We start from the raw sequence: 16,620 nt of genomic DNA, 5'->3' as shown, positions 1-16,620 counted from the left end.
CTGCAGTAGCTACATGCCGCAAAATACGTTGGCGTTTCGCGGAATCGTAGTCCGCAAAATTCAACTAGTCTGGTGGTAAGGAAAATCTCCCGGATGCAGAAATTATTACCCATCATATCGAAACAAACGCTCGACATCCCTGACACAGTCCTACGCATATGTACCAGAGAGCGACTGAGATTCAGCAAGGGCTTATCAGCTAGTAAATCACTTATAACTGTTAATCACCCATTAACTTCAGCCGAAAGCCTAGCCATCACTAATTGGCCCTCTTTGATCTTATCTGGGCTGGTGAAGTTGAATTCTGAAGGGTCAAGTTAATTTCTTTAGATGCAGTTCTTCAAAATATATCATTTAATTTTTAAAAGTACATGTGTAAATACATTTCTTAACTAGAAAGAAGAAGAGTTTTATGCTTTATTATTTTAACGTTTTTTAACATTATATAAAATTGAAAGAAAAATGAATGAAATAATAAATCAAAATGGATAATTTCTGTATTTTTGTGTTTTTCATGATTGTAATAATTAAGAATAGAATTTTCTTATGTTTTTATTATTAGTTAATTTGTATACTGTAATATACAAATAATACTTATCAATAATTACGTTGTATGGTAATTATGGGAACAAAACAGAAACAAATGAAATTTATCCTCACATAAAGGTAAAACATCGCACCGCCCGTCCTTTGTCTGCTTTATTCTTTCCAGTCTGTTTCTTATGTACGGAAGAGGGGGGGTAAACAAGATACTGAAAGACTTGTCGTGCTCAAGAACCGTATATTTTGTTTAAAGGTCAATGTCACTCTTAAGTTTTACAATTTACAATTATGGAGGAATGTTAACAGGAAGGATGAATATTTTGACGATGTTACAAACGGTGAAACACGTTGCTCAGATAAGTGCTCCAGCTAAGCCTAAAATAGCAGCACCCTACTGTCTTTTTACTACGCCCTGCTGTGCCCTTTTGCTTCACAGATTCACAATTTTCAGAAAGTGTAAAATAATAAATTTGATATTATCATATATAAATGAAAGATAACACCTTAGGTATTCATAACAAACTATTAGTATTGAAAATAGTTACGACACATACTCATTACAAATTAAACATTGGCCGATGCAAGTGTCCATAAGGATCAGAAGTCCCCTTTCTGACCTGGCACCCAGCCCTTTACAAATTGTGGCTGGAACAATGAATAATAAGTTTGTGAAACCATTATCAATGAACTTGTTCGATGTTATTGAAGATTGGTACCTTGAAACCCCTCTCATGATTCAAGTTCTCTTCAAAGGTTTCATAAACAAGGTAGCATAAGGCATGCTAATGACAAACATTGATTTTTGTGAAGAAATATACAATATTATATTGCCAATATGACACTTTTTTGAATTCATTGAATGAAAAATAATCAGTGATACGTAAATGATTTAATCATTTATTTATTAAGTTCTTGTGTAAATGGATGATTTTTTTAGATATATTAAGGTTTGCCTTGATCATTACGTCTTGAAAATTCACAATGCAGTTTTCTAAAATTCATTTAACACTGAATGAACAGTTCTCAGACAGTCCAGTTGCACAAAGTATTACTACTTGACTGACTTGTTGTTGTTGTTAATCAAAAGCTCGGGCTAAACAGTAATTTCTTTTTTTGTAAGGAATCACATGACAAAGGTATTTATCTATCCATCTATCTATTTTCCATTAATGTCAAACCCCTACTACGCACTTAGACATTTATTTTCATACACTTCTTCAAGGTCTTTGAAAAGCCCCACTTATTTCAGCACTAGTGTAATATATAATTATGTTTATATTTTCAATATGAGACATAAGTGATATAAAACAATAACTTATTCAATCAAAATTACTGTAACATTTGTAACAAAATTGTTATAAAGTATTGAGATAAAAAATATCTCCTTAAACCAAATTGAAAATCACAGTCCTCGTTATTTCTAGCAATGTTCATTTTCTAACCTTAGCTAAGACTGTAATCTTGAAACTTGATAGGATCATAAAACATTTCCGGACGATACTATCAGCAGCTCATGACAGACCATGTTATTATAATTAAATGCCAATCACTGGCCACCACATAGGAAATTTTGGTGAAAAGTGGAAATCTGGTACATATGCGTAGGACTGGACAGGTACTTCTAGTTATTGTAACAACTATCATAAAGCATGTTTAAAGGGAAAGAGAATGCGGACACTTAACACACTTAACGTCGACTACAGGTCCTGAACACTCGACTACGCAACGATTGTAGTTCCCTGAATCTTCATCTGTATGTTCTAAATGGTGTTCCGTCGTCATTTTGTAGGTGTTGGAATACAGGAGACTACATAACACAATATCTTTATTTGTCCTCTCTTTACTGAACAAATGCAACATTTGCTTAATACCGACTGAATGACTGAAGAGCAGCAAAATAGTACTGTTTGATGCAGTTCATCGTTTTATTTATAGGTCAAAAGATTTGACAGCCAGTAATCGACTACACCGACCAACACTCACACATCTTGCCGCTCTTCATATTTCTTCTTCCTTCTTTTCTCATATTTGTTTTTCTACTTAAATACAGTTCATCAATTCACAATAAAGAAATTATTCTTAAATTTAGGTAATTGCATTTAAAGTCTTCCATTCAATCATCTGTGTTTTCAACAACATTTAATATGAACTTGTATGATCATAACTTCATTACTTATAACTGCCTCAAATGGCAATTGTTATTTATCATAACGTAGCAAGGAACTCTATTAGTTCATTTCTGCCGTTCCAATCCTGAATTTTGATTATGTATTTGTATTAAAATGTTGTTATTTTTTTGCTCAATAAAATATGTTTAAAACAAACACTCTTAAAGAGCATGACAGACATTTCATTTCAGCCACCTGACTTGATTGATATTATTACTTTCTAATTAAACTGTCGCACTTCAGGCGGGAACACCTTTTCTCCCAACTCAGATAAGTAGATCCAATAATTTAACCATGCTAGATATTCTTATCTTGCCCACGGGCGAAGATAAAATGCCCGTATGGAACTCCTTTTACAACATTGTAATTATCTCCCTTGTTGAAGACTGTCGTCAGTAGTATCAAGGAAATCTTGTCTTATGGTAATATTTAGAACGCGAGTTAATTATTTCTCGCTTCAAATGTCACCATAAAACAGTTTTCAGGCACCATTCGAGAAATAATGCTTCATTCTCCTTATAGAACTATTTAAAAAGACCGATTTGACTATTAACATTAACTGGATCACTGCGCGTATATCCATGACAACCACGTGCTATCGCATATCCATACGCAATTATTTTCACTAAGCAAAAAAGAGTTCCAGCAAAAAATACATTTTTACTTAATTTTGTTTAACTGAGGTGGGAGAAAAAGCATCTACCATAGCCGCTCGTATAAGATAGGTTCATCCCGACCATCGCGCAGGGTGTTTTGCGGAAACTCGGTAAACCTCGTTTCCGCAAAACACCCTACGCTCGGGTCGGAATGAACCTATCTTACACTCTCGGCCATGGTAGATACTTATAATCTTGTCCTAGATTGTACGTTGAGCCAGCAACTAGTTAACGTCACCTTAACATTCCTGTACATACTTAATTGTTTGTTTGTTTTGAAAATGAGTGTTTAGCTCGCTTCGTTAGAGACAATGGTTATCCTACTGGCTTCCGTACTTTGAAATGGCATCGGTAAGGCCCACATAGTGTGTTTTTACTTAGTTTGAAAGTAAGTGTCAGTTATAATTACATGTAGTCTACCTCGAGAGTTGGTTTTCTGATTAAAGAAAAGATAAGTTCATTACTGAAGCGAGCTTACTTTATTTCTCGTTCTTAAATTCCTTCATATTGTCACTGGCATACGAAATAAACCATTAATCGTCCGTCTTAATTTACGGAAACAACAGGCAGCCTATGTGTTTGATCAGGAAAAGCTAATAAATTGATTGCAGCATATATTTATATTCATTACTTCACCATTTTCATTCATCAGATAATTGATTATTAAAAATCTAACCTCTGATTTAATCCCTGAAAAATCGAGTGCAAAACTTTAACAAAAAAATCCTGATATCAACATCTACGTCGACCAATAAAAAGCTCAATAAATAAGCATACGTATTCATATTCATCACGCGTATTTGTGTATTGATCACTGACCATTCGGTACACATATCATCATCACTCTGGTGAACGAGAATGTACTTCAAAGGAACGAATAGCACCGTCTCTCCACTTTTAGCTCATATATACATCAGACCTCATTCATTCTCCTAATTGACATATGCTTTTAAATTGGGTCTGGCCTGCACATCATGCACGGAGGATAAAAAATTGATAGAAAATATTAATAAGACTGCCTCATAAACACCGAGGCTTTCCTTATTGCTTTCATTCTCAGAACTGATAATAAAATTGGAAAGAAGTGAATTGCATTATCGGCCATTTGCGATAAAGAGCTACCCTGTTCAGTGCATCTTCTCCGACATTAAGAGCATAAAGCGAGCAGAATAACCTAGTCAGAAATAAAAGAGCATACATTCCATTGTAAGCATTATATGTACCCGTATCGATGGGAGAGAGATGTTTATTTGTAAGGTATCGACGCAATGTATTGACTATATTTGCCACTGACTCATTGAAAATTGCCATTGTAATGAAATCGTCATTTGATGATTAAATGCAGTTGGTCTATATCGAGGTTTATTTAAATGTTAAGATATGGCTAAACACGCGGTTCTCTCATTAAATGTATTGTTTTGAGTCAATCTTTTAAGACTTTTTTCGACAAAATGATACTTTGTTTCTTTATTTTTTTCTTTTCATTTTCAAATTGCAATTAAGGCCTTTATTTTAACCGATTTAAATTAATTTTGGTTAAGGTGCAGCACGGTCAACGCCTCATAGCTGCCAATTACCATAGCTGGTCGCATACCTTATAACAATGGCTGGTCGTATGGTCAACATTCCTTTGCTGTCAATCCATCCAAAAGTAATTAAAAAATTAGAATTAAAAAAGAAAACACGACGTCTTTCAGAGTTCATTATGAAGCCCATTTTCGCGATATTTTTGCTCAATTACAGTTTTCATCACGCGTATTTGTGTACTTACACTTTTGAACGAACTCAAAGATAAAACTTCATGACATGAAATATGAGATCTAAGATCAATCTTTTAAGTTTTCGAAATTATGCTAGTGCTCATGCTATTATTGTCTCTTATAACAAATCTACGAATGAGAGTGCATAGCTGTCAATATGAACGTACATGGTTATTATATCCTATATCTATGAATTTGAAATCAACAAAAGAAGCGAAATAATTATTTATAACTATAGAAAGCCCTATGTCTATTGTCTTGTTGGACTGTATGTCTCTTTCGGTCTAAGTTAGGCTTGATCGTTGTGCTTTTATGCAAAGCCCATTTTGAAGATTTGATTACGAGGTTCGTCCGTGTAAACAAAAGAGTATTACTGGGATTAAATAAGCGGATAACTGTTTGTAATAGTGTGTTTTTTTCTTTTTTTACTTTAAGTTCACTTTTGGTGTTCACGGGGTTAAATATATTGCTTACCTTACGCTGTAACAAACACTTTTTTATCTTTTCATTTTATCCATAAAACTTGAATAAAAAAACATTTAATAACATTTTATTAAAAAACACGCCAATAGGTATGCGTACGTAAACTCATTTCGGAAATGACGTCATTTATATTGTGTCATAGGATTATGCGCGCTAATGTTTGATTTGAATGATAGAATGGGCTAACATTCCAGAAAGTGAAAAACATAGAATTGATATTTTCACAGTTTGATACAATGAAATATCTATTTTGTTTCGCTGATAAATCTCTATAAACCACGGGAATGCATGTAATAAAATCGATAAGATGAACTTTATTGCAATTACGTTACATCTCTCATCTCTCATAGGTTTTCTCGCATATTTCACCAGATTTAAATATATCGTTTAATACGTGTGCATATAAAACTTCAAACAGCACTCATGATTTGTTAATTATATTAGTACCCAGAGATTGTATGAATTCCAGAAAACTATTATCATGAAATATTGGTTGCCAAAAAGTACGCATTGGTTTGGAATTTCTGAGACTGCCTGCCCATGGTTGATTGTAACAATAAGAGCACCTGTTTGTATTAAATGATCCATTTTGACATTAAGTTATATATTTACTAATTGTATACAATTATATCAGGCAATTTGGATAATAATTCTCCTATTTATATCAAAAAGTTTATTCGCAAATCGGCATAAAATAGCTTTTGGCCTAAACAATATAGAAATGGCAAAACATAGTATTAACTATAGAGAATAACGGAAAAAAATCAATAGACATCATGTAAATATTAATAAAATTATTAGTTTAACAGAATACTTAGAAAAGAAACAAAGAGTACCATTGTTATAGAACAGAGCATTGCTATTGTACAAGGAAAGAACTTCATTTCGTAAATGCATGGCTTCTTTAATGGTGTTTGTTATCTTAATTGTTCTTTTGCTAATCATTAGTCTTTTAAACAAATCTAAATTTGGCCATGATATTCTACCTAGGTATTTTAAGGGTGTCCGAATTTACAAAAGCATGATGAGAAATGGTATTTAAGTTCAATTGCATAAACGTTACAACATAGTCTATATTCTCTCGCAATACCATCTTCCGACTCTGATTTCTCACTTGTGAGCATATAACCAAACGGAAGACAAGTGTTTGCTTATATCAAGGCAGTGTGTTCAATGTTCGATTTATGGCAATTTGAAAAATACGTAAATCTTCTAAATGCAATATGAATTTTAAAAAAAAACGTTATCGACGTTTAATTAATCTTATTATTTCCTGTTTTCATGCCATTCTACAAACAATCAAAGAGAAGCTTCATTTTCATTTCTGAGATACGATCATAATATTCACTGAAGAACAATAAATAGCCTTGCATTCTCCATTGAAAATGTGCACCATTTTCTGAATGCATTGTCATTTACAATTATATCCCAGGAGGGCATTAATTATTCTTTTATTGTCTGAAAATATGAAACAACATAGATATGTTCTGATTAATGCTGTGTTTGATATTGTTTGGTTTTTTTCAGTTATTATTATATCCACGTTCAAAATAAATGTGAAGAAATCCTTTAGTTCATCCTCAACTTAAAAAATAAATAATAACCTTTGATATCTTGTGGTAAGATGGTTAGTTGTATGGTGGAGTTGCTGGCACATGGTTCTCGAGATAACGATACAATGGTTCCCTTATTTGAGAGTCCTGTAAATATGATAATAAAGACATTGTGGAAATACGTCGATGCAACGAAATATCATACAGTAGGTATAGTATGCATGGATGTTATATCAGACATTGGTTTTTAGATTCCTGTGATCAAAGAACAAAAACAGGTATTATTAATATAATTTATTGAAACGATAAGATTAAGTATACCAAGTCAATAATGTTAGTGTCAACAGAATATGTATGCTTTTTTTATCAAGCATGTGCAGAATCGTGGTACACTACCAACCACGCGTTGTTTTTTTTGCACAAAACGCGTTTTCACCGCGGGCGAGATTGCGTCATCGCGGAAAATTGCGGCGATTTATTCAACGGTAGCCATCGGGGTGGTTCTCGTCATCGCCGCGTTCATCTGCTTCTTCCGCGTACGACTGCCAAAAACATAAACGCGGAATATCGCCGCGACGCGGTTTACCGCGATATGCAGGTATTTTAACAATTGGTACAAAAAGAAGATTTTACATGTAAATTGAGCCGTGCTCGAAGAATGGATTTCACTCAATTGTTAGAGGGTAAACAATCTCAATCCCCAAACTTAATAATTATGTCGATGGGATATTGAGTGTTTGTTTAAGTATTTCTAATTAAATTTAAAATCAATGTAAAGACATTGCTCATATGTAAGTACCTAAGTACAAATCCCTATCATAAAGCATGGTAAAACAATTGTAAAACGTACGCATTTTTATTCAATTTATTAGTTATTCACAATCACACAGGTTTAACTGAGGCATTCGAAATTAGGATTTTTGAAGGTGACAATAGCGTCTGAATATTTTCACAGTTGCAAAGCATAATTTTGAGGGATCAAACTAAGTTTTGAGTAAAAACCAAGATTTGTAGATTACGGATAGAGTTTGTTTGAGATTAATAAAACTGACTAGAATTATATTTATAGGATGGGAACAAAGACAACTCCTTCAGAAAATTGACAGCTACCTTAATTACCTTAATTATCGTTAATGAACAATTCGCAACGCCGCGTATAGGGTTGACACGACGCGGTGGAACGCGCGGAAAATTAAAAAAAATGCATGCGGTGGGCATTATGTGTAAATCGCGGCATATAATTAAAATTAGATTAAATTTATGATAACGTCCGCTGTAAGGAAAAATCGCGGCGAAGTGGGAAGGATGCAAAAAAAGCGTGGTTGGAAGTGTATATTCTCGCGGTTTATCAATCTATTCAGACTCTTTATCCATTGTTTGGACGATGTCTTTGTCATTCCCGAAAATTCATTTGTATGACATCATTTCACCAGACACAGTACACTTATGTTGTTTTTTTTTTAAATTTGACAACAGTTCACCATACATAATACACGCATGTTTGTTTGGTCGGACTCTAGTTTACCGGACATAGTACACGCATGTTTGTTTGGTCGGACTCTAGTTCACCAGACATAGTGCACGCATGTTTGTTTGGTCGGACTCTAGTTCACCAGACATAGTACACGCATGTTTGTTTGGTCGGACTCTAGTTCACCGGACATAGTACACGCATGTTTGTTTGGTCGGACTCTAGTTCACCGGACATAGTACACGCATGTTTGTTTGGTCGGACTCTAGTTCACCGGACATAGTACACGCATGTTTGTTTGGTCGGACTCTAGTTCACCGGACATAGTACACGCATGTTTGTTTGGTCGGACTCTAGTTCACCAGACATAGTACACGCATGTTTGTTTGGTCGGACTCTAGTTCACCAGACATAGTACACGCATGTTTGTTTGGTCGGACTCTAGTTCACCAGACATAGTACACGCATGTTTGTTTGGTCGGACTCTAGTTCACCGGACATAGTACACGCATGTTTGTTTGGTCGGACTCTAGTTCACCAGACATAGTACACGCATGTTTGTTTGGTCGGACTCTAGTTCACCAGACATAGTACACGCATGTTTGTTTGGTCTTAGACTAGCTCACCAGACAGAGTAAACGCCAGTGTGTTTGGTATTACGCTAGTTCACCAGACATAGTACACGCATGTTTGTTTGGTCGGACACTTTTTGTCTAAACATAATACACGAAATAATGTTTTAATGACATTTTTTACCAAAAATTTGTAGTACGTTCATCTGCTATTTGTTTTCTTAACTTGTTTTTTTGTAGATGAACGTATTGATCTCATAAAAAAATAGGAACCTAACCGAATACGAACATTATAACGCCTGATATTTGATATCCCGGTAAAAAAATTAAGGCATATAACCGAACACAAGCATTATAACGCACGCTATTTGATAGCCCAGTAAACACATAAGGTATGTAAAGGAAACACGAACATTATAACGCATGCTTTTTGATAGCCCGGTAAAAACATGAAGTATTAAACCGAACACAAACATTATAACGCATGCTATTTGATAACTTGTTAAACAAATAAGACACGTTACCGAACACGAACATTATAACGCATGATAGGTACGTAACCGAATACGAACATTATAACGCATGATAGGTACGTAACCGAATACGAACATTATAACGCATGTTATTTGATAACCCGGTAAACAAATAATGTACGTTACCGAACACGAACATTATAACGCATGCACATTGATAACCCGGTTTCATTTTAAAGTGACAATCGTTTTTAAAATCATTGCATACACATGTACTCTAAACATAAGTTTTGAGTGACAAACCTTTAACTACTTACTAAATTATGCATTTATGGAAATATAATTACTGATAACAATATTGTAACAGTGTATTTTATGACTGAAAACGCACACATATTAAATAACTGGTTGGTCCTAAAAGATTAACACAGTGATCAACTATCGTCTCATGAGATAGAAATACCGTGTTTTTGCGTCTTCCTTTTACATAAATCACAGTATCTTTCATAACAACCATTGTTTCCGATATTTATTAATCATTTTCGATAAATTAAAACAAGTGTATTAATTGTGTTAAATTTTAGTTGGGAGTAAGAGTGCATCTTTAAGTAAATCACGCGATCAGTGATGGCATGGCACCTGTAATAAAAAAATTCAATTCAAATGCAACATCGTTTATGTACAATGCGATAAGTTTTGTATTAAAATACATATGTACTATGTCGATAATAGGATGAAAACATTTATGCTGCATTAACTATACTGTTTTTGTCAATAAAATAAAAACATGCTTTTGGTATATTCCTTGTCAATAAACGCACCGTGTGTCTGGCTTTGTTTATCATATTGTAATTGGAAACAACTATTATCCTATATGTACATCAGTTGTTTGGTAGTTAATAATATTCAAACACTATTCAAATTTACCAGCATGTAAGCAGTAAAGGCTGGTATAATAGACGTTTAATTGCGCGAATATGAATTACTTTAGACCTGACATCAAATGTCTTGTCATCTTCTTTTCACACGGGAATACCTCAAGCAGAGAAGTCATTTCACAAAACAGCTTGAATGTTGCTTTTCAAAGATCATCTTTCAACATCATTTAAGTTTGGTTATATTAATAAGAATTGTATGTATACAATTGTGTTTGTAACTGGGTATTTATTTAAAATGCTATAATATATAAATATACATAAGTTATATGAATAATATGGTACATATTGATTACCTAACTGGCGTAAAAGGACACGGTATACAATGAGTATGCAAACATAGACAACTCAACACAGTGGATGTATACCACGTGATAAATTGCGTTAGAAATGCTTCTTCGGAAGGCAATATTTTGCTTTGAATGAGACCTTGAAACAAAGATATCTTTTCTTTTACTTCTCCATTTTGATGACCATTATATTTCTTAACAATTTTAAGGCTTTTGGTTTTGCCCTAATTACTTACACGCTTGGGATATGATAGTCGTGAAATAGCCTTGTAATTTTAATCTGATAATAGTTTATTGCATGATTGTTAATATATTGAAAAGTCAATACAACATAAATAACTTTATATAGAATTTGAGACAAATAATTGATTATAAAACATACAAAGTGATTGGGCCTAGAGTTTTCCAGCATCAGTTACGGCCCTCTCCAAAAACATCAAATTTGTTATCAAGGAAATATGTTTTGAAGTAAGCTGTTAATGTTTAAATCAAAGTATATTGTGTATCTTTTAAATATCTGAACATTTTAGCGAAAAATGAGAGAAAAGGAAAATTAATATTAACATACGAGAGAGGTGGATATGTAGGCTCCTGCTACTGATTTACTTGAAACGATTGGTATTTTTGGTAAAACACTAAACTTCTCTGAAGAAACAGACATTTTGATCTACGGGAAAGCTGTTAAGACCGAAGAGTAATTAAAACAGAGCTCAATGGGTGAAATTGTCTTCTGTTTCCAAAATGATTTAGAATGAAATAGCCTTGTATTCGTTAGGAAGTATTATGGTCATTAAAAAACCCTGGTTCAACACATAAATACTTGTTAACATATAGTAGCATTTCGGGTGATCTTTGTTTAGGTAAGATACTGCCTTTTCAACTTTCTTTGTTTTAAGACTGTTTTATGTTCATGTTTTGAAGGAAGTTTTGAGATGGGAAACATGCAAACCATCAAGATTACTATGTTTGTAAAAATACGATTTGTTTTGAGTCATTTTTAAAAGATGCTAAAGTCGATGGCCTTGCAAAAATGACACATTTCATGTCAAGGTTGATCGTTACAATTATTGCAAGGTGATATGTCCCATCGTAAAAGCAGCTGCATGATTGAAACTACGGAAGTTATAGGATAGCGGCATGCGTCTATCTAGCTTTATAAGGACCTTATATGGTCGATTAAGAATTGATTGAACAGTTAAAGATTGCTTTAAAAGACAAAACAAACAAATACAGTAATACAAATATTGAGTAGTTCTAATAAAAGTCCCTTTGGTGCAAACTGTTTTGTTAAAGCTGCAACCTCCCAGATTTAGCGATTTGACACTTTGTTTTATATTTGTCTTGGAATGAGCCAATATTTGTGTTAACATCTTACAACATGTTAATATCTTACTACCAGTGATATAATACTGCTGACAAAAGATCAGATCGCAAATTTTCATATGTTTAACTAGTGTTTTATGGCTTAAAGTGTTACTAACGCTTTCAGAAAAAAATGCATGAAACATCAATTTTTGAACATAAATATGAAAACCTGCGATCTGATTTTTGTAAGCAGTCTTATATCACTTGTGAAAATTTCCGTTAAAATTCGCTCGTTCCACGAAAAATAATTGTCAAAGCGTTCAATTTTCGAGAGTGCAGCTTTAAACCGGGTCATCAAGAAACGGATGTAATGATCGGACGACAAAGAAACTCTACAATCTATTAATAATATATTTCAATTGTTTTTTATTAACATTTAGGACAATGAGGTTCTTTGGAATCACAGCAAGCATACACGTATATTTTAACAGAATCGGCTGAAAAGAGACAGTGCGCAGCGTATGGCATTCCTGAAGTATTATTATTCATTTCCGACTGAAATAACATGGATTTGAGAATTATTCATTATAAATATTACCTGTAAAATTATTGGTCTTCATTTCAATCTGCTCAGAATTCCCTTCTTCGTTCTGAAAACAAACAAACATGTTAGATATGTCTTTAGAAAAAGAAGGATTACAGAGAAAGTGACTTGTTTAATGCTCAGTATCTCGATCAATCAATCTTGTTCATTTTCAGAGCATTCATATTTTGCTATCGATTTGGATCGACCACAGGTTCTTATTGTATAAAAAAGTTCTTGCAAGGAAATGATTTAATATTCAATGTCTTTTATTTCTAGGCAAAACACAAACCATACTTGTTTGATTTTACTGAAGGTATTTACCTTGCCACTTCTTTAACGTCTAAGTCATTGTTTAAATGAACGCAATGAAATCAATGGTACAATGAAATAAATAAAAGCAATGAAAGCAATAAAATCCATGAGATAAATGAAAGCAACCAAATAATGAAAGCAAACACAGCAATAAAATCTAAGAAAGCAATGAAAGCAATTAAATAAATGAAAACAATGAAAGCAATCAAATCAATTAGAGCAATGAAAGCAATTACATACATGTAACTGAAAGCAATAAAGGCAATCAAATATATGAAAGAAATGAGAGCAATAAAATAAAATAAATGAAAGCAATAAAATAAATAAAGCAATCAAATCAATTAAAGCAATTAAATTAATTACAAAATTAAAATCAATGAAAGCAATTAAATAATTGAAAGCAATGAAAGCAATGACATATCTGAAAGCAATGAAAGCAATTAAATAATTGAAAGCAATGAAAGCAATCAAATACATGAGAGAAATGAAAACAATCAAATCAATGAAAGCAATGAAAGTAATAAAATCAATGAGGACAATGCAAGCAATAAAATAAATAAAGCAATGAAAGTAATCAATCAATGAAAGCAACCAAATCAAAACCGTTTGAAGCAATTTTATAACTGTAAGCAAAGAAAGCAATCAAATCAATGAAAGCAAAGTAAGCAATGAAAGTGCTAAAAGCTAAGAAATATATAAGAGCAATGAAAGCAATGAAATAGATGAAGGCAATGATTGCAATGAAATCGTTGAAAGGCTGTTGTCGCGACAAGCGTTATTTTATTTGTATCACAATTCTGTTCACAGGCAATAATAATATAATCCAAAAAATATTGAGAACTGAGAAACATATATTTTCAAGGATATCATCTCGCCAGCTTTTTTCGTATTCAGGAGTTAATTTAATGAAACCCTATATTGGCTGAGGACGTTTTGACGGCAGAACCTTCAAGTCAGCACATTTTCAATGTCTGCGTAATTATCTATAAGTATATATTCCAATAGGTTTTGCACCAAGATTAATTTGAGATTCGTCGGCTTGCTTTCCAAAGCACATTTACGTTGCAATCTTATGAACGCATTTAAATAAAGCTGTCTTTTAGTTCGCCTTATTTTGAACTGCATAATACCATACGCGCCATTTTGTAACCCTGGCACTTAAATTATTTAACATGTCATGTTATAAAAGTAGATCAGACGATACCTGATTTCTAGTCGCGATACTGAAGTCTGAAGGACTACCCTATTATTTTTAAGGCAATACACAAAACAACTGCCGCGTTATTTTCCGGTTGAATAAGAACAGTTTGCATCGACTTCGATATTTTCTTACAAGCGCACCGCTTATAAGTTACTTTTTTAATTATTCTTTTATCGACCTGCGGAAGTATGGCTCTTAGGTAAGTAAAAAAAAACTTTGTACCGAAAGGAATTTTATTAAAACTAATATCTTAAAGACTATATCAATTACTTTTGTAAGTTTTTGGAACGTATGCATCGCTTATACTTTAAATATGTTGTTTTATAGCAATATGTATCGCTAACAGCGTATATGTCGATTTTGAGTTTTTCTAAATAACGCTGGCGAAACTATTAAATTTCTAATTTAAAGTATTACAACTTTGTTACTTCATATATATTTTCATATATAAGGAAACTCTGACAACTGCATTAAGGTTTTTGAACACAAATGATGGGAGTATGTTATGAATGTACAAAAATATCGCCGTTAGTCACACTAGTTTTAGTGCCATTAAAATATCAATTTAGTATGAGCAAACCTGATTTAGTTCAATTAATATCAGTGAATGACTGACCGTTTTAACAACTTTTTGTATATTTTTTTGTCTTGGAATGAGCCCATTTTTGCGTTAATGTCTGGAAACTAGTGATATATGATTGATGAAAAAGATCAGATCTCATATTTTCTTATTCACGTAACTTACTCTTTAAAAGAAATGGAATTTTCGGCAGTTTTCCAAACGACTTAGATCTGTACTATTTAGGGTTATCTTATACGACTGTATCGAGTACATTGATACCAAAATCAGCTGATTCTGCGATAAAAACGAAATTTGTTTCAATTTGAAAAAGAGAAAGGTAGAAACCGTTTTACTAATATATTGTCCTAAACGGAGGTTATACAAACAACATATTTGCAACATTAGCAAATCGCATACAAGATAATTATAAAATATGTACCAAAAACAATTTAAAGCTGCAGTCTCACATATTGACAGTTTTAACATTCTTTTTTCGATTTTGTCTCAGAATCGGCTGGTCTTTTGCATTGTTCGAAATACAGCCGAAATATTCATTTTTCTTAAAGCACTAGTAAGGTTTAGCCATAACACATCAATTTTCGACCATGAAGATGACACTGCGATTTAATCTTAAGCCTTGTAGCCTTCTTATATCACTGGTTTCCAGACATTTACGCAAAAACGGCTCATTCCAAGACAAAAAAAATTATGGACAATATCTGAGAGTGCAGCTTTAACAGTCTAAATACACTGTACATGTCTAACTAATATGTTATATAAACACTTGATAACAGCAGGGTTTAGCATGTTATGAAAACACAACTGTGGCATTCTTGTGCTGAGAATATAGAAGCTTTGATTTTAAGTACTCATGCACACGATTTATCACGTAGTTGAAATGCATAATAAAGATGTAACCAACATAACTTCTTGTGAAAGTAAGAAAACAACTTACCAAAACCAGTGTGCATGTTCCCTCGTTTGCAAAAATATTATCCAATGTAAAAGCACATATCAAAAACAAAGAAAGAATCACTTTGTCACACGGTGGCATATTAGCTCCAAATCAATTAATATCTATAATTATATCCACATAGTTGGACCTTTTCAAAACCACTAGACTATACCGGGAAGTTTTAACTTTAAACTCATATTTTTTCCTTAAAATCACAGTGCAGTTGGTATAATTTCCTTGTGTACCCATTTTACGTGTCTTCTTTACCAACCCGGACGTTTTGTTATCTTTCCAATACATTGCTACTCTTTTTCATTCTTCTCCCGATACATTTTATTCAATCAACTAAGTAAGAATGAATCTGCGTGAATGCAGGTAGTTTAATCTTTTCTCGACGCAGTTTTATTACATGTTATGCTCCATTTCATTATACGAGCGGCACTTCGATTCCTATTTCATCCTACATTACTATGCATCTGTTATTACCCGCTGGTCGAGGTAACCCGCTCTGCTTTCTTTAGATTGTCAAAATTGGACTCTGAACTTATTTTGAATTTCGTAGAACGATGCAACGCTGAAATTTTTCGCCAAGGAATGCCTCATTTAACTACACCTTAATCTAATATATTTAAAACGTGTTGAAGCAGAAAATAACATTTTATTTCTTATGCAAAGAAATATTTTCATACATTTTCTTTCAAAAAACGTTATTTAAAAAATTAACGTCACTAAATTGTTTGTTTACTTCGGTTGTGACCCGTGGTGAACCATGCGAGAACCCCTTTATAATCACGT

General features: G+C 33.1%; 1 protein-coding gene across 4 annotated transcripts in view; it reads right to left on the bottom strand.

Moving 5' to 3' along the window:
• The window catches only part of LOC128240027 (uncharacterized), a 33,436-nt gene extending 17,332 nt beyond the window's left edge, over window positions 1-16,104 (bottom strand). The window contains exons 1-3 of one of the 4 annotated variants that reach the window (XM_052956509.1): window positions 15,826-16,102; window positions 12,808-12,859; window positions 7,215-7,310 (exon numbers count right to left, since the gene is read on the bottom strand). In XM_052956509.1, the coding sequence (XP_052812469.1) occupies window positions 7,215-7,310; window positions 12,808-12,859; window positions 15,826-15,924 (247 nt within the window). In that variant the 5' untranslated portion in view covers window positions 15,925-16,102. Of the gene's footprint in view, window positions 1-7,214; window positions 7,311-12,807; window positions 12,860-15,825 lie in introns of all 4 variants that reach the window. The other 3 variants (XM_052956508.1, XM_052956511.1, XM_052956510.1) reach the window with 3 other exon arrangements.
• Between the last annotated feature and the right edge of the window lie 516 nt (window positions 16,105-16,620).

This window comes from Mya arenaria, chromosome 7, assembly GCF_026914265.1.
Source record: "Mya arenaria isolate MELC-2E11 chromosome 7, ASM2691426v1".
NCBI lineage: Eukaryota > Metazoa > Mollusca > Bivalvia > Myida > Myidae > Mya > Mya arenaria.
This window is presented reverse-complemented; position numbering and strand designations above follow the sequence as displayed.